The sequence below is a fragment of the Nilaparvata lugens genome, chromosome 4, assembly GCF_014356525.2.
Source record: "Nilaparvata lugens isolate BPH chromosome 4, ASM1435652v1, whole genome shotgun sequence".
Classification (NCBI taxonomy): Eukaryota; Metazoa; Arthropoda; class Insecta; order Hemiptera; family Delphacidae; genus Nilaparvata; species Nilaparvata lugens.
In genome coordinates this window covers 63,461,678-63,482,212 of record NC_052507.1, presented here as the reverse complement: position 1 = coordinate 63,482,212, position 20,535 = coordinate 63,461,678, and the positions used below count along the sequence as shown (strand labels likewise).

At 32.3% G+C, this 20,535-nt stretch overlaps 1 protein-coding gene across 2 annotated transcripts in view; it reads right to left on the bottom strand.

Annotated features, from left to right (window-relative positions):
• Positions 1 to 20,535, bottom strand: part of LOC111063808 — a 121,816-nt gene that overhangs the window by 2,073 nt on the left and 99,208 nt on the right. For both annotated transcript variants that reach the window (XM_039426151.1, XM_039426152.1), the window contains exons 2-5: positions 11,418 to 11,519; positions 8,914 to 9,051; positions 5,541 to 5,768; positions 382 to 510 (exon numbers count right to left, since the gene is read on the bottom strand). In XM_039426151.1, coding sequence (XP_039282085.1) covers positions 382 to 510; positions 5,541 to 5,768; positions 8,914 to 9,051; positions 11,418 to 11,519 — 597 coding nt within the window. The remainder of the gene's footprint in view (positions 1 to 381; positions 511 to 5,540; positions 5,769 to 8,913; positions 9,052 to 11,417; positions 11,520 to 20,535) is intronic.

The window sequence follows — 20,535 nt, the reverse complement described above, 5'->3', positions numbered from 1 at the left end:
AATGAAGCTCAGTGTTTCCTATATAATAATTAATAATTAATAATTATTATATCTGTTAATAATTATTGGGTCTACTACCGTATTATTGCAATGAATCCATGAGAAAAGTAAACTCTTATATGGGTCTTGTTGGTGGGGATTCAATCTCGGGAAGGTTCCACCTCATCTGAATATATGATGTGAGCCATTACGACTGTCATACTTCAGCCAGGACCGACAGATTGACCGATGACATATCACGGGAGTGACCTGGTTGAATAGTTTTGTTGATAAGTGGGTCTGAACCCGGGATTTCTAGGATGCAATAAATTTATATTGTACGGTACTATTTACTTCAAATTAATTTAGTTATCGATTGGTGTGTTTTGTTAGATAACTTACAGAGCAGGGTAGATGGACAGCGGTACGGAATAACCTATTGACGGGTTGAGGCGTTTCACTGGTCATGCCAAGTCTACATAGCTCGCAAATATTCCTTCTATCATTCCTTTGCTTCTGTAGAATGGACTGCTGCAATACAGAAATAATTGAAAATTAATTTTTCACAATCAGATATCCATTGATAATTATTCAAGTGTGTATGGGATAATACATAAATATATAATATTGGAAAATATATAATAATAAACTTATTATAAATATGTAATATTGAGCCAGTTGAGAGGAGACATGTTAGACTGAGGAGGAATAGTAGAACCGGAAAGCTGCAGGCATCAATGGGATAAATATGGAGCTTTTAAAATATGGAGGATTGATGCTCCACTTCCGCCTCTTTCATTTATTCAATACCTGCTGGAAAACCCATGCGCAGTACCACAAGAATGGATGTTGTCAAAAGTAGTCTCTATTTTTAAGAAAGGAGATAGATCAAACCCAAGAGATTACAGAGGAATAAGTCTGTTAGATACAACATACAAATTATATGCTTCACTCCTTGCTAAGAGATTGCAAAGTATAACAGAATCTTTGTTACAGGAGAATCAGATGGGTTTCAGAAAAGGAAGATCTTGTATTGATGCGGTGTTCACATTGAAAATGATAATTGAGAAGCGCAGAGAGCATAATTGTGAAACCCACATGGCTTTTGTAGACTGGGAGAAAGCATTTGATAATGTTGATAGAGAGCTACTCTGGAACATCATGATGACAAATATGGATACCCCAAACATTTAATCAGTAGCATAAAAACATTATATCACAATACTTCCATAAGAATAACATTGGAAAATGGGGAATTGTCCAGAGAAATACTGACAAATAAAGGAGTAAAACAGGGATGCCCAATTTCACCTGCCCTCTTCAATATTTATGTTGATGAGCTTATGCATGTGTGGCAGCAACGCGTTGACAAGGGTATTTCTCTTACTCGCACTTATATGAACCATTTAATGTTTGCGGACGACACAGTAATCATACAGGAATCTGAGGACAAGCTACAAATTGCAATGCATATAAGCTCAACATAATAAGCGAACTTTTTAAAATGAAAATTTCTGCAATCAAAACGAAAATCAAGGCCTTTAACGGCAAGTGGCCGATACGATCAAAAATAGTATTAGGAGACAGGATTCTGGAGCAGATTTCAAATTTCAAATATTTAGGCTGCGACATCACATATGATTACGACCAGGATGTCCAAAAAAAGATATCAAAATTCAACCTGGTATGCGGAGCAATCACTCGATCCCTTAAAGGTAGAGCCCGGAAGAACACCTTGATCAAATTTTATAGAACCATGGCGATATCCACTTTGACTTACGGAAGTGAAGCATGGGTGCTGACAAGGAAGCTTGAATCAAGAATACAGTCAGCAGAGATGCGTTTCCTTAGACAAGTCAAAGGATGCACAAGAGAAGATCGGATTCGGAATGAAAATATAAGAAGAGAATGTGATGTCCAACCAGTGTTGAGTTTGATAAAAACATATAGAAATAAGTGGTCAGATCATGTCCTTAGAATGCCTGAAGACCGTTTCCCATTGAATGCCCTACTCCACAAGCCAATAGGCAGAAGAAGTATTGGTAGACCGAGGAAGAGATGGACGCCGGAACAGGCTTGAAAAGCCTAATCCATGACGATGATGATGATGATGAATAGTACTAGTAGTTCTGTGAACAGTAGACCTCACGTAGTTTTCTCATCCACAAGTATCTGATGTCACGTGTCCTAGTTGTTCAGTTGAATTACAATTCACAGTTGAATCATAATTTACTCTTAAAACTATTATTTTTTGTTTTCTCCAAGATCAAAAACTAACTTCTGATTATAAACTCAGTTCACGTATGAATATGTATCTCAAAGAATGAAGATTCATCCAGTTTCGTGATAATCTTTCCATCTGATAAAAATATTTCTCAACTATTTTAAAATTAATTTTTTCAATCAAGAATGTTACAATTTCTTCAGCATTATTCAGTTCATTTGATCATTTTCTATTTTATTTTCAATAACCTATTAAATTTGTTTTCCAAATGTGAGGATATTGATACTGATGGGCACGCAACATGAAAAATATTGAAACCCTACCTTATAGAAATAGACACGGCCAGACATGTGTGTAATGCATGCAATGAATAATCCACTTTTCAGCTGATTGATTATGAATAATTCTATAGTCTGATTGATCCTATCTTCAAAGTAGATGATATATATAGTGATATCAGAGTATGGAGGAATTCCTTTTCTTTTCATATTATCCTTAAAATGCAAAATTTCAAAAAACCTTGTGTATACATCGACGCGCAGTTGAAAAAGTAATATTCCTGCCAAATCTCATCGAATTCTATCAACGTGTTTAGCCGTAATCGCGTTACATACAGACAGACAAAAGAAAATCCGAGTTAAAACATAGACCTCACTACGCTCGGTCAATTAGAAAACCTTTTACCGTAAAACTGGGCTTGAAAATGTGAACAAGGAGTTTACAGATAAAACTAAAATACTAAATACTAATGGAAAATATGTGTTTCCTCTGCACCACTCTGTATTTTTTATATTGAATTATAATTTATTAAAAAAATGTGTAGGCTATCATACTTTTGATGTAAATGTGGTTGGTTTTGGCTGTAATATTCTTTTGATTTTATATTTGGTTTTTTTATATTTGTAACATTTTATTTTATTTGTTTTGTAATTCTTTGTTATTCAGTTTTGTCTTGTTTTGTGTGTTTTTAATACATTGATATTGATTGAAAATTGAAATTGAATTGTATTATTATTTCTATGTAATGTAGCCTACTCTCAATAAATGAATGAATAGATATTTGAAGATATATGTGAAATATATCTTCTATTTTTGGCTTTTTGAAGCATCTGAATTACAAAATCTACTTTGAGAGAATAATTGAGGACTGAAAATTGTGTGAAGTGAGCAATTTTACAAGACTTAACCTATTTTGGACTATGTGTAACACATTATCTAAATTTGGGGAGGGGAATAGCACAAGGTCACCTTATTTTTCCTCTTCCTATTATTTCGATGATGTACTAATTGTATGAATTGATAAAGAATAATTAATTTTGATTCTCCCCCAATCAATAATTTGATATTGTGATTGTAGAATATAGAATGTAATAAATAAATTTAAATAGTGCTGAGATATTAAGAAGAATGTATCAACTTTTTATCTATGTTAGGCCTACTAATATTAGTATTAGAATAAAATAGAAATCATCCAGTACCCTTCTATATTTTATCAAAGTGATAATAACATGTACAAAAAGGTTCTGACTAATTTTTATTTTATTTCAACAACAATTAAAAAGAAATTGCTTTGTTCAATATGACCTAGTGACAAGGTCCACGTTATAATGATAGTGGAGGAAGATATAGAAGTACAGCGTTGCCGACTCTCTGCCTTGCCACTGCCCACAATAGAGGATAGCATATACTGGTACGGTACCGTACCTAAATTTTTAATATTTAACTGTACTAAATAAATCAATTATATTTTACTTGAAAAGAAATACATTTTCCAATGATTAGGCTAAATAATACATTTTTGTGATTGAGATTTAGGCCCGCCGCAAAGTAGACCACACTAATAATCCACGAAAAGCAACCCACGCCGTGGGATGTTTTGTAAACCATTGCTAGGCTTCTCCAGACATCTGTGCAATGATAATAATACATGCGATGAATAATCCACTTGTCAGCTGATTGATTATGAATAATTCTATAGCAATGGTTTACATAAAACATCCCATGGTGTGGGTTGCTTTTCGTGGATTAGCGTGGGTCTACTTTACGGGGGGCCTGAATATTTTGTTGAATAATTATATTTCTACATTGTTAAAAATTATCTGGCAATGTTTCGGAGCTAGAAAAGGATAGTGCCATCTGCTTTGTTGAATGATAGACAAGGATAGCAACACCAATGTTACTATCATCCGGGTTTCAGGTTTATTGATGTAATATTAACGGTTCCTCGTTTAAAATACGGTAATCAATTATATTTTATTAAGCTAGAAATTAGATTTTTCAATACCTATGGTAACTAAATAATGGATTTTTATAATTAAGAAGAAATATTTTGTTAATTGATTTATTAATTCTACATCGTTAAAAGACGATCTGGCAACGTTACGGAGCTAGAAAAGGATAGCGCTATCTGCTTTGTTGAATGATGGACAAGGATGTCATTATAACGTTGTCTTCTCTATAGTGATAACAATATTATTTCATCAGATAAAAAGAAATTGGAAGTTGCATTTGTTCAAATGCTAATTAATGAATGATTATTATTAAACGTAAAGCCCAATTAAATGCAGTGAATCACCCCGAAGACTTCTGCTACTGCAAATATTTACAACAGGGTAAACAGCTAGATGGAAATTCGATGAGCGCTACTATACAACAATTTATTATTTGTCATTCCCGGGCTGACATATTATCTTCCGACTACTTTTGACAATTGAAAGAATAATTTCAATTATTTCTGAGTAACTTTCTTGCTTCACCACCCACTTATCTTTTGAAACAAAAAGTTTCCAGCATGTCGAAAATTTCATGTTTTCTGCTTAAAATGTCTCGACATTGGCGAACATATAAACATTAATTAAAAAATACTATAAGTTGGATAAAAATTATCCAGACACCAATAAAAATAAGACATTCTCCGCGTTAATTTGATATAAAATTATCACGCATTACGACGCCCCATGGTTCTGAGAGAAGTGATATTCAAAAGAAAAACCAATTTTCGCGATGTTTCCAATTTTATCATAAAAGTTAATGATCCTTCAAATCTGGATCTTTTCTAGCACTACTAGGATATCGGGGAGGATATTCTACTACATCCAATTCTGACGTTGAATTGGAAATTTAAGAAAGTTGCAATTTTACACGAATTGGCGACCATGTAATTTCTTCGGATGGAGGGCCAAGTCTCAACTTATTTTACACAAACTATAGCTGTTCACCCTGTTGTCAATATTTGCAGTAGCAGAAGTCTTCGGGGTGATTTACAGCATTTAATTGGCCTTTTCGTTTAGTAATAATTAATTACCGTATTTCATTAATATTTTATCGATTCTAGTACCTTTAATTCTTGCAGCTCATCCATTAGCTCATTAACTTTTCCCTCGATATCTGCCTTTTCCTTCAGCACTTGCTTTTTCTCATTGAGCTCGGCTTCCCAGTCATCGCGGTTTGCCTTCACCTGAAATTCCAGAACCTGAATTTTCTCTTTCAATATCATCTCAGTCTCTTGAAGTTTGGCCAGTTCCTGGTCGTGATTTTTATTCGTGACTCCTACGTCTTGTTCTCCCTGAAAAAGCACAGAACAATACTGATTGATTGCTTTATTCTCCAGAACTTGGGTTTCCCATAGTTGAGTAGGATAATTTCCGAAAAAATGCAATTTATTTATTAATATTTGTAGTAGATTTCATATATTGTATTTTTGAATATTATGTTCATTTTATAAATTCTATACTAATCACATATTTTATGATCTCTTCATCATCAATCATGAGAGAGCCTAGGTGGATTCACAAAATAAATCGAGTAATTGTAAGCAATTATATAAACATATCTTAATAATTGTTTATTTTAAATAATCGATCTTCATTATGTATAATTGATGAGTCTTTTTTTACGAATCTTCAAAATTATTTGGAATATCTTCCCATTGCTCTGTATTTTTTTATTTACCGTACAGTTTGAATAAATATTTAAAATTATTTGTCCTAGCTACCTATTTTAACTCACCCTTTGTAATGATCGCGATGTGACCAAGTTTTCCGTAGTTTTATTTAGTTCAGTTCTTCATAATAAGCTCTTTTTTTCTTTTCCTTTTGTAGTAGACACATTTTTTGAACTCAAAATTGTGTATGAATTAAGTTATAATTTACATAACCTTTAGACTGTGTAGGCCGTACAGTTTGAATAGATATTTAAAATTATTTGTCATAGCTACCTATTTTAACTCACCCTTTGTAATGATCGTGATGTGACCAAGTTTTCCGTAGTTTTATTTAGTTCAGTTCTTCATAATAAGCTCTATTTTTCTTTTCCTTTTGTAGTAGACACATTTTTTGGACCCAAAATTGTGTAAGAATTAAGTTATAATTTACATAACCTTTAGACTGTGTAGCCGTACAGTTTGAATAGATATTTAAAATTATTTGTCATAGCTACCTATTTTAACTCACCCTTTGTAATGATCGTGATGTGACCAAGTTTTCCGTAGTTTTATTTAGTTCAGTTCTTCATAATAAGCTCTTTTTTCTTTTCCTTTTGTAGTAGACACATTTTTTGGACTCAAAATTGTGTATGAATTAAGTTATAATTTACATAACCTTTAGACTGTGTAGGCCGTACAGTTTGAATAGATATTTAAAATTATTTGTCATAGCTACCTATTTTAACTCACCCTTTGTAATGATCGTGATGTGACCAAGTTTTCCGTAGTTTTATTTAGTTCAGTTCTTTATAATAAGCTCTTTTTTCTTTTCCTTTTGTAGTAGATACATTTTTTGGACTCAAAATTGTGTATGAATTAAGTTATAATTTACATAACCTTTAGACTGTGTAGGCCGTACAGTTTGAATAGATATTTAAAATTATTTGTCATAGCTACCTATTTTAACTCACCCTTTGTAATGATCGCGATGTGACCAAGTTTTCCGTAGTTTTATTTAGTTCAGTTCTTCATAATAAGCTCTTTTTTCTTTTCCTTTTGTAGTAGACACATTTTTTGGACTCAAAATTGTGTATGAATTAAGTTATAATTTACATAACCTTTAGACTGTGTAGGCCGTACAGTTTGAATAGATATTTAAAATTATTTGTCATAGCTACCTATTTTAACTCACCCTTTGTAATGATCGTGATGTGACCAAGTTTTCCGTAGTTTTATTTAGTTCAGTTCTTTATAATAAGCTCTTTTTTCTTTTCCTTTTGTAGTAGATACATTTTTTTGGACCCAAAATTGTGTAAGAATTAAGTTGTAATTTACATAACCTTTAGACTGTGTAGGCCTATTCCAAATTAAGGTTAAGAAAAGTTTTGGGCGAATGCCTGTTGTTTTTACCTTAATTGTAAATGAATAAATGAATAAATGAATAAATGAATAAATGAATAAATGAATAAATGAATAAAGAATAAATGAATAAATGAATAAATGAATAAATGAATAAATGAATAAATGAATAAATGAATAAATGAATAGATGAATAAATGAATAAATGAATAAATGAATAATGAATAAATGAATAAATGAATAATGAATAAATGAATAAATGAATAAATGAATAAATGAATAAATGAATAAATGAATAAATGAATAAATGAATAAATGAATAAAGAATAAATGAAAAATGAATAAATGAATAATGAATAAATGAATAATGAATAAATGAATAATGAATAAATGATAAATGAATAAATGAATAAATGAATAAATGAAAAATGAATAAATGAATAATGAATAAATGAAAAATGAATAAAATGAATGAATAAATGAATAAATGAATAATGAATAAATGAATAAATGAATAAATGAATAATGAATAATGAATAATGAATAGATGAATAGATGAATAGATGAATAAATGAATAAATGAATAAATGAATAAATGAATAATGAATAATGAATAAATGAATAAATAATAATGAATAAATGAAAAATGAATAAATGAATAATGAATAAATGAATAAATGAATAAATGAATATGAATAAATGAATAATGAATAAATGAATAAATGAATAAATGAATAAATGAATAAATGAATAATGAATAAATGAATAAATGAATAAATGAATAAATGAATAAATGAATAATGAATAAATGAATAAATAAATGAATAAATGATAAATGAATAAATGAATAAATGAATAAATGAATAAATGAATAAATGAATAAATGAATAAATGAATAATGAATAAATGAATAATGAATAAATGAATAATGAATAAATGAATAAATGAATAAATGAATAATGAATAAATGATAATGAATAAATGAATAAATGAATAAATGAATAAATGAATAAATGAATAAATGAATAAATGAATAAATGAATAAATGAATAAATGAATAAATGAATAATGAATAAATGAATAAATGAATAATGAATAATGATAAATGAATAAATGAATAAATGAATAAATGAATAAATGAATAAATGAATAATGAATAAATGAATAAATGAATAATGAATAAATGAATAATGAATAATGAATAAATGAATAAATGAATAAATGAATAAATGAATAAATGAATAAATAAATGAATAAATTAATAAATTAATTAATATAAGTTTATCATAGTTGTTCGAACTTACTGCCGGCACACAAGTTGTTCTCTGCCGGTAGTGCAATAATTATATTGTACCGTAATTGATTATATTTTCTTTATATTTATTTGTATGTAATTTGTATGAATTTGAAAAATATTGAGAATTTTCACCTCAGTACTGGAGAAAGCCCGCTGCTCCCCCATCTTGTTTAGTTGCTCTTGCTGGTCCTGAATGGTGTTCAACAATTTTTGGACATAAATTTGTCTGTCGCTGTTGTACTTCTGCCATCTTTTGTTCACTTGCGTCAACTGTGAAAAAAATCAAGTTTTGTCATTCTTCAACAATATATGATAAGGAGTGGTCAGAGTTTAATTTTTAAGTTTTTGTTAATACTACACAAATGGGCGAGGAGTGCCTCAGGGATCCATACTTGGGCCTACTTTGTTTAATATCTTCATCAATGACTTGCCCTACAATGTGGATGGTAAATATTGATATTATATGCTGATGACACAACAATCTTGGTTAAAGGTAACAATAATCATGAAGTCATGGAGAAAGCTAAGATTGCTGATCAACAGGTGGTTCAAAGATAATTCATTAAAGTTAAATATGAGTAAAACCAATGTTGTGAAGTTTTCTGCAAGAGGGAATGATAATGATCCACTGGTAATGGGATGGGACTATCCTGCTTCTGAAAAAACAAAATTTTTAGGGGTGGAACTGCAGGGGAACCTGAAGTGGGATAGCCACGTGGAAAAGCTCCAAAAAAGACTGTATCATGCTCTCTTCGCTCTGAGAACTGTAAAGGCAAATTCAAATATTAAGACAGCTCTAAGGGTCTATCATGGATATTTCCTATCATTGATTAGATTTAGTATTCTATTTTGGGGGTCAGGAAGGAACTATATGAACACATGCTTCAAAATGCAGGAAAAAGCACTTCGGGTTCTTGAGGGAGTGAGTCCTTCTTCTTCCTGTAAACCTATACTCAGGAGACTCCAGCTTCTTTCTGTTCCAGCTATCTATTTCTTGGAAGTGGTTTCTTTTGTGTTCAAAAATTCAGAAATTTTCAATGTCGACCGAATTAATCATGCATATAGAACTCGAGGTAGAAATGCATGATTGTTCCAGCACCCAATTCATAGACTCTCTCTGCTTGAAAAAGGACCGTATTATTCAGGATTGAAGTTTTATAATTGCATTCCAGAGGATATTGGGTTGTGTGGTAGTTATAAAGTGTTTTTATCTAAGATAACCAGGACATTGGTAGAGGCATGTCCCTATACAATAGAGGAGTGCTGCAACGCATTCTCAGGATCCCGATCCTGAACTTGACATGTTGCATGCCACTTGAGCCTTGCTCAAAAATGTGTGGCTTTACGCAACTAAATTGTAATAATAATAATAAAAAAAGTGATAAAGTATTTTAATAGGGACATTTGTATTTTTTAAAAAGGGTACTAGAATGTTTCTATAATTATTGAACTATACAATTCATCTACAAGTGTAAAACAGTAAAACTATAAAGAAAAATAGCATATCTGATATGCTATCAAACATATGCTATCTTTTCTCTACTGTGCTAATAGTAATACAGTCATGTCTACAAGAAACTGAAAGATTACCATGAAAAGATCTAAAATTATACTTTTTATTTATTTTAGGGTGAATAGTACCCTTATATTTCATATCTTTTGGTTCATGCCATTAGATTTGGACAAAAAAATTAATTCTACATTCATTAAAGTAGGTATTGGATTAATGAAATAGCAGTGTGAAATCATATAGTGATGTCGTTATAATGACAGTGGAGAAAGATAGCAGAACAGCGTTGTCGATTCTCTTCCTCGCCACTGCATTCTTTATAAAGGATCTAATTTTATAGTGATGTAATCTCATGACATGTTGATGTGATGTTAAATGATGTTATTCGATGTAATATTAACTGTTCATTCATGGATAAAATAATCAATTATTATATTTTATTTGCCAAAAAGTTTATTTTTAAATTCATTTATTTATTTATTGATTCATACAATAAGTGCATGATTAGAATGTTAGGGAGAGAGAAAAATAAGGTAACCTTGTGCTATTCCTCTCCCAAATTTAGATAAGGTTACACATAGTCCGAAATAGGTTAAGCTTTGTTGTAGTTGTTCACTTCACAAATTTTTCAGTCCTTAATTATTCTCACAAAATATATTTTTAAATTTAGATGTTTCAAAACATACATAGAGAAAATATTCACATTAATATCACTAGAATAGAAAATATTCACATATTAAAGAAACAATTTTGAAGGACCAAAAAGAAGAACAAACTCAACTCACGTAAACTTGAACAAATTGAAACTTATTTCATAATTATTGAGATGAAATATTTTGATCCTACATCGTTGAAAAATGATTTGTTAAATTGCGGAGCTAGAAGGATAGGAAAGAGCGGTGGTGAAGAAGAATTGACAACAATGCTGCCCTATCATTTCCACTGACTCTCTATAACGTGAATCACATTCCAATTAAACGCTTATTACAAGAGGTGGTGTCTGTTGATCAATATGCAATCACCCGCCCAACGGGAGAATCAATTTCTAGATATTTTTCAAAATAATGTTGATTTCTAATAAACTAATGCCATTTATATGGAATGTATTGTTTTTATTATCACTCACATCCGATATAACAGCCTGCAGCTTGAGATTTTCATCTTCAGCGTCCCTGAGGTCAATTTTCAGCTTTTCAATTTCGGCCGATTTCGCATCTACGTCATTGACCTGTAACAGAAAATGTTTTCAATAATTATAATCAGTCATACCGTAACAATATTGTAATTATTTTGTATCTATTAATGAGTTTATAAATAAATAAATATTGGAATATTGAATGAGAATGACTTGATATTATAAAAACCACTAGTTTATTAAAACAATTTGAGACATTTGCGCGTTATCTCAAAAGGGTTTGCTTTATAATCATCACATTCCTTTCTGGATACAAAAGGTTTCAATGGTCTCCCAGCTTGTACTAAACAATTCCCTCTTGTAACCAAAACCACGATGCTTCAAATTCCACTATCGTAAGGTCTACGTTATAATGGCAGTGTTTGATTAGCAATGGTATTGCTATCCTTGTCTATCATTCAACAAAAGCGGATAGCGCTATCTCTTTCTCGCTTTGCTCTGCTGCCAGATCGGCTTTTAACAATATAGAATTAATAATCAACAAAATATTTCATCTCAATTATGAAAATTCATTATGAAATTACTGAAGAATATTTCTTGCTTAATAAAATATAATTAATTATTTTAAATGAGAATGAACAGTTAATTGAAAAATGTATATGATAGAGTAGTTTTGAATATATGAATGAGAGAACAAAAGTTTTGCTAGGTCTATTGATTTATTTTAATACAGGAATTCAAGGAAATAAGAGAAAATTACACAGTTTTCAGCTCAATAAAATTTTTGAATTTCGAATACAAATTGATAGTTCCCATGAAAATTGTAAAGAATTTTGTTCTCTACAAAAATGGAAATCACATAAATTCAGCTACAATGAACCGTTTTCGAGTTATAAGCGAAAAACTGCAAGCGTATCACTATTTTCATTCCATCCAAATATGATTTTTCATGAACTGAGATACTTAGAGCTCAGAAGTGAAAAACTGAACGCTCGCGCCATCTAGCGGATTAAGTTGGAACTAGCTTCAGCAACAACTTAGACAAAGTACAATATGGCTTGGTTTCTCAAAATATTGCTAGCATTTTATTTTATAAAAAGTCAAGAAACAGGATTTGTAGAGAACTAATTGAGTTTTGAAATGATAAAAGAAATATTTCATCAAAAACTTTCTCAATATCCAGGCTACAATGATTATTACACTATCCTACAGCTTTTAATACCGTAATAATTATTTTGAAAGCTTGAAAAATGAGCATAAAAATGTTATTTAGCGTATTTTCGCGAATTGCAGTTCAACGACTGACTTGAACGAAATAATGAACATAGAACGATTCATGTTAAATTATATCTTCTACAAAATTGGACTCAGGACATTTATCATATAAATTGATGGTTTGACTGTAATTTGGCAAAAACTGGAGCAATGTATGGTCAGAGTAGAACTTTGTTAACAATTTTGCGTATTTTCGCAAGTTTCAGTTGAACGGCACATTAAATAAAAAAAATGAACAAGAAATGATTTATAGAAAATTTTATTTACTACAAATTTTGATTTCTAGTACTTTTTCATAAAGTGGATAGTTTGGCTTCAATTTGACAAAAACTGGGGCAATGTATTGTCAGCTCAGAACTTTAGTTGCAATTTTGTCCGATAGAATTCGTGAGCTGTGTGGTTCTCAAAAGTTCTGAACTAAGATCCTTGGAGCCTGATCATGGACTACTAGAGAAAAAGAGAGATCACAAAAAAGGTAGCTGTAAGCGTTTCGTACTTTCGCAAATTTCAGTTGAACGGCTCATTAAATAAAAAAAATGAACAAGAAATGATTTATAGAAAATTTTATTTACTACAAATTTTGATTTCTAGTATTTTTTCATAAAGTGGATAGTTCGGCTTCAATTTGACAAAAACTGGGGCAATGTATTGTCAGCTCAGAACTTTAGTTGCAATTTTGTCCGATAGAATTCGTGAGCTGTCTGGTTCTCAAAAGTTCTGAACTAAGATCCTTGGAGCCTGATCATGAAAAAGAAAAAGAGAGATCACAAAAAAGGTAGCTGTAAGCGTTTTTCACCTATAACTTCTGAACGGTTAATTTTAGATAATTTTTGTTATTTCCATTATTGTAGACAACAAAATTTACTATCAAATACATGTAAATAAATTGTTTCAAATCCAATATTACACAAGCTATAGGAATATTAAATAAGGAGAAAATACGAATTTTCCACACATTGCCCTGGTAATATTTCAAGAAGAAGAAGAAGAAGAATTATTGAAATTCTTCAAGCAATTCCCCCTATCTATTACGTTATCGAGCTCTTGGAATCCAGCTTTAGGGGGACATTCCTATAATGTCGATCATAATATGGAATATTGGAATTTGCTATCAATAACTCAAATTCTTCCAGAAGTTTCCTATGTGTGTCTCACACATTCTTCAAACGCCTCCAGTAGTCATTGATTTCATGCAATTCTATACAGTGAGGTCTACGTTACAGTGGAAAAAGATAGGAGAACAGTGTTGCCGATTCTCCGCCTTGCCACTGCCTTCCATAGAGGATATCTGGTATCGGTTGATGTAATATCAACTGTTCAATCTTGTTTGAAATAATCAATTATCAATTATATTTTATTAAGCAAGGAATTATATTTTTCAATAATTTCATAATGAATTTTCATAATTATGATGAAAATTTTGTTAATTAATTATTAATTCTACATTGTTAAGAGACGATCTGGCCTTCTTTTAAATATTTAAAATGTAAAAATATATTTTATTCGTCAAGAATATATATTTTCATAATAATTGAAGTGAATATCTTGTTACTTAAATATATATCTCTACCTTGTTAAAAAATGATCTGGCAACGTTGCGGAGGTAGAAAAGGATAGTGTTATCTGCTTTGTCGAATGATAGACAAGGATAACAACACCAATGTTAATCAGATACTGCCATTGTAACGTGGACTTCACTAAATCCCTACTGGTCTGCTGACGAAATTGGTATTTGAAGACTTCAGAGAATGCGGAAAACTGTCGCTGCTTATATGGTACGCTCTCAAGAGAGAGATGGATCTCTCGCTCTCTCACACTCTCTCTCTTTCTCTCTCCTTTCTCTTCCCTGTCACCATGTCCTTCAACTCAAATCTGACACCAAGATGTGCACCTATCGAAGTAAGTACAGGACAGAACATTACTGTCAATAAACTAGTGACCCCCAGGGTTGGAGAACTCGCTCATGAACTGTTGTATTGTAATCTTTGAAACCTGCAACTTTTAATTATACAGAGTTGGTGAAGATTATGGAAACAGCTTAATATTACTTTCACAAGAATAATTTGAGAGTAGGATTCATTGGGGATCCTATTTGAAATATAAAATTATTACTCTTCAAAAATAACTCTGACGCTTCAACCTCTTTGAACCTCATATGCACGGGTTACCTTCTAGTGCTGGAATAGATACGTGCAACAATACAATAAATCAATTTGTGCATCTATGATTGACATATTGTATTCCAACAATGGACAAGGACTCCTTTGAAGACATCACTTGCAGAGAGAAATATTTTACTTCGGCGTGACACAGTTTTCCTTTGTCAAGAGTGGCATATCATCCATTTGCATCAATTCACAGCACGTGCCTTGCATACTGAGTGGCAGAAGATATCTGCACTCATTTTCCGCTATTCCCCTCCTATCCATTTTCCTTCACCCGCTTTTCAACCGTTTTCCTTCATCCGATTTCCATCAATTTTCCTTCACCCGCTTTCCAACCATTCTCCTTCACCCGCTTTCTATCCATTTTCCTTCATCAGCTTTCCATCCATTTTCCTCCATCAGCTTCCCATCCATTTTCCTTCACCTGTTTTTTATCCATGTTTCTTCATTAGATTTCCATCCATTTTCCTTCATCAGCTTTCCATCCATTTTCCTTCAACAGCTTTCCATCCATTTTCCTTCATCAGCTTTTTATTAGTTTTCTTTTATCAGCTTTCCATTAATTTTCCTTCACCCGCTTTCCAACCATTTTCCTCCATCAGCATTCCATTAATTTTCCTTCACCCGCTTTTCAACCATTTTCCTTCAACAGCTTTCCATCCATTTTCCTTCATCAGCTTTCCATCCATTTTCCTTCAACAGCTTTCCATCCATTTTCCTTCATCAGCTTTTTATTAGTTTTCTTTTATCAGCTTTCCAACCATTTTCCTTCACCCGCTATCCATCCATTTCCCTTCATCAGCTTTCCATCCATTTCCCTTTCAACCATTTTCCTTCACCCGCTTTCCATCCATTTTCCTTCATCAGCTTTCCAACCATTTTGCTTCACCCGTTTTTTATCTATTTTCCTTCACCCGCTTTCCAACCATTTTCCTTCACCCGCTTTCCATTAATTTTCCTTCATCAGCTTTGCAACCATTTTCTCCGTCAGCTTTTCAACCATTTTCCATCACCCCTTTCCATCAATTTCCTTTCACCCGCTTTTCAACCATTTTCTTTTGTCAGCTTTACATCCATTTTCCTTCACCCGCTTTCCAGTGATGTTCCTTCATTCCCTCCCATCCATTTTCCTTCACCCGTTTTTTATCCATTTCCCTCCTTCCGCACCCCTCCAATTTTCTCTACGAGCTTCCAACAATTTTCCTTCCCCACCCCCTTCCCATCTATTCTCCCCCACCCCCTTCAACACAATTTTCCTCCATCCGCTACCCTCCATTTACCTCCGCTATTTTCTCGATTTCCATCAATTTTCCTCCATCCTCTCCCCCTCCATTTACCTCCGCTATTTTCTCGTTTTCCATCAATTTTCCTTCACCCGCTCCCCCTCCATTTTCCTGCATCCATTTCCCTCCGCTTTTCATCAATTTCCCGCTGCACTTCACTCAAATATTGTCGAGAGAGCAGAGCTTTCCAAGTATCTCACATCTATGCTCTCTCTCTCTCTCTCTCTCTCTCTCTCTCTCTCCTCTCTCTCTCTCTCTCTCTCTCTCTCTTTATGTAGATGCATAACAATATAATTATTATCTATAGTTATTTTATTACAAATTGCGTTTTCATATCATATACAGTTCAATAATTATTTTCTTAGTAACGTGGGTTGAACTCTGCCTTTGGCTCGAAAATAACGTGGGATTTGAAAATTATTGAGTGTGTTCATGGCACCAGAGAAAAGTTAACACTTTATACTATAGTGAGGTCCACGTTATAATGGCAGTGTTTGATTAACAATGGTATAGCTATCCTTGTCTATCATTCAACAAGCTGATAGCGCTATCTCTTTCTCGCTTTGCTCTGTTGCCACATCGTCTTTTAACAATGTAGAATTGATAATTAACAAAATATTTGATTTTGATTCATTATGAAATTATTGAAAAATGGGATTGATTATTTTAAACAAGAATAAACAGTTAATATTACATCAATAAACCTGCTCTGTTGCCAGGTCGTCTTCAGATAATGTAGAATTAATAATCAAGTATCAAAATATTTCATCTTGATTATGAGAATTCATTGAAAAATATATTTTTTTTGAAATATAATTGATTATTTTAAACGAGAATGAACAGTTAATATTACTGTTAATAAACCTGTATCAACTACCGTTTATAGAAGGCCTTGACAAGACAGAGGATCGGCAACGTTGTTCATCTATCTTTCTTCACTGCCATTATAACGTGGAGCAATTTCTGTATTTATATATTTTTATATCTGATTATTTGTTCCACGGATCTCGAAAACGGCTCTAACGATTTTCACGAAATTTGGTACATAGTGGGTTTATGATATAAAAAATCTATTGCACTAGGTCCCATCCTTGGGAAAACTCGCTGAACGACATTAAAAGGATAATTCATCCTTGGCTGAAACAGCTGTGGATAGTAAATAAGTGAGTGAGCAAGTGAGTATGTGAAAAATCAAAATATCGCATCCCCGAAATTCATAAGATGACATATAGCCAGCTGTGAAATATAAACACGATCATTTAAGAGAATTGAGTTCTGTCTATCAATAAATAAAAATAACGAGCGAAGCTCGGTGCCCCGATGTTATTTATTAATTAAAGAAATATTTCATCTTTATTATGAAAATTCATAATGAAATTATTTAGAAATATAATTTCTAGCTTGATAAAATATGATTGATGATTTAAAACGAGAATGAATAGTTGATATCACATCAATAAACCTGTATCAGCTACCGTCTATAGAAGGCATTGACAAGACAGAGGATCAACAACGTTGTTCTCCTATCTTTCTCCACTGCCATTATAACGTCGACTTCACTATAGGAGATTATTTATTTCATCTCTGATGGCAATAACTCTGCTTTTAGCTGGAAAATGTGCAAATTGAAAATGATAGAGTGCTTTCACACGGCGTTCGTGGAAACACATCTGAAACGATGAAATTCAAAAAAGTTTGCTTTAAATTTCACGTCAAAAGCACTTGAGTGCTTCTCTTACTCATTCATACTCGTGTGTGAACAAGTGTTTTCCATTGAACAATGAACTTTGCTGAGAGAGTGAGAGAGATAGAGAAAGAGAGGGAGAAGGAGTGATTGATTCGCTGCCTTTACTAAAAACCTCTCCAAATATTGTCGACATTTATTTAGAAGAGATTCATTGATTGAGTACTTTATTTATGTAGATTAAAATATATACTGGCTTATACACTAATACAATAGCTTACAATATAGCAAAGTTTTAGATGAATTTACATAACATAAACTAAGAAAATAATTATTGAACTGTACAATGATATGAAAAATAATCAATTTGGAATAACTATACAAAATAATATTGTAATGCATCTACATACATTGGCGGAGCTTTGGACATATCAATGTTCATTCTTTGGAAAGAATATTAAAAATATCCTTCCCAAAAAGAGATCCTTCCCAGAGTGATTGATTGATTGATTGAGTACTTTATTTATGTAGATTATAATATATACTGGCTTATACACTTATATACAATAGCTTAAAATACAGCAAAATTATAGATGAATTTACATAATATAGACTAAGAAAATAATTATTGAGCTGTATATGATATGAAAAAGCAATTTGTAATATAATAACAACTATAGGTAATAATTAAATTGTTATGCATCTACATAAATTGGCGGAGCTTTGGACATATCAATGTCCATTCTTCGGAAAGAATATTCGAAGTATCCTTCCCACTAGCTCTCTACCAAAAAAAAAAAAAGAGAGAGAGATTGATTGATTGATTGAGTACTTTATTCATAGAGAGAGAGTGAGAGAGAGAGAGAGATTGATTGATTGATTATATGCCTTTATTAGGGCGGAATTAGGACTCCTGGTCCTCTCTGCCACACAACCCTTTACAAAAGAAGACAAATTTACATAAGAACAGTAAAAAATAGATTACATATTATGTAATAAGATTACATAAGATTAATATATAAGTAAATAGAGAGTTGCTATCTGGCTGCCGAGCCGGACGGTTGGTTTTTGTCGAGCTCTCTTATCGCTGGCGTGCCTGCATTTACAGTCTATTCCTGTTGTTCGGAAGTATTTATTTCGTAAATTTTCGTAGTTTTGTTTTGTTAGTGTTTAAATCAGTGAAACATTTTGTGTCAAGTGTTACATCATGAATTCACCAGAAAATGAACAAGATATTTCCTTGGAACTTATCATTAAAAGAATGGACTCTTTAATGCAAGGTAAACTAGACATCGTAAAACGTGATATACTCTCATCAGTGAATGAATTGAAAAAATTAGTGGACGTTAAACTAAAGAAATTTGAAAATCGTTGTTATGAACTTGAACAAGACAATTTGGAACTATCAGCTAAGATTGTCCGTCTAGAAAATCAATCTAGGCGTAATAATCTAATATTCTTCAATATTCAAGAGGATTCTAGGGAAAGCTGGGAAAAAACTGAAAACATCGTGGGAAACCTCATTGTTGATGTGATGAAAGTCGGACTCAATTCATACGACATCGAAAGAGCACATCGGCTTGGTAGAAGAGGCAGGAATAGACCGATAATCGTCAAATTTCTTAGCTGGAAAAAGAAAATGGAAGTCTTCAATTCGGCACGAACTCTGAGAGGTACACCAGTCAGAATAGCTGAAGATTATGCAGAGAGTACAAGAAATACTAGAGAGGAGCTCAAACCACTAATGATGGAGGCCAGAAACAACGGATTGAGAGCTTTCCTGAGAGTCGACAGGTTATTAGTGAATGGAAGGTCTTACAGCAAAGAAGAATGGATCCAGGAGAGTAGCGAGAGATTCACCAATCAAGTATCCGATACCAATCAAGTAGAAATTGGATTAGACAACAACATTTCCGCAACTAGAGACGAAGAACAATGCCAGGCTGAAATTCAGAATCATTTGGTTGAAGAAAACTCTTCACGAGTCCAGCAACTAGTTTCCAGTCAGGACGGAGCAGGTATCAACACGCAGGCTGGAGAAACGGCGGGCGAGTCTGGAGAATTGCGTGATCAACAGAGAACGTATTCGACTGTCGCGTCGGCGAGTGTAAGCCGTCCGCGAGGTGCGGCCAATAAAACAGCTAATCTGATGCAGTGGTTGGAGACGGGTACTGTGACCAGGAGTAGAGTGAAAAATAATCAAATTCCAACGAATAACCCGAAAGCTAAAAGAAAATTATAGCAGGAGAGATCCAGTAGTGATGTGAAGGATAACACCAATCTCTCAGGTAACACTGACGCTTTTAATATTGTTTTTTGGAACTGTTATGGCTTCGGAAATGTTATCAATTCTGATTCTGAACAGATAAGAACATTTAACAGATTTAATATCATAGGTATAAGTGAAACGTGGTCATGTAATGAGTTGGATATTACAAATAAATTCCCAAGTTATAATATAATACAACGAATGGCTGTTAAAGAGAATATCATGGGTAGAGCTAAAGGGGGTCTTTTGGTTATGGTTAGAAAATGTTTCACATTTACCGTAATAGAAATCTCAGATTCATTTATTTTTTTGAAGCTATCACTTGAACAATTTACAGTAATCGTAGGTCTTGTTTATCTTAGAACGCAAAATTTAAGTGCAGATTTGAATTCATTATACACTTTTATAGAAAACAATAGTGATTTGATAAGAA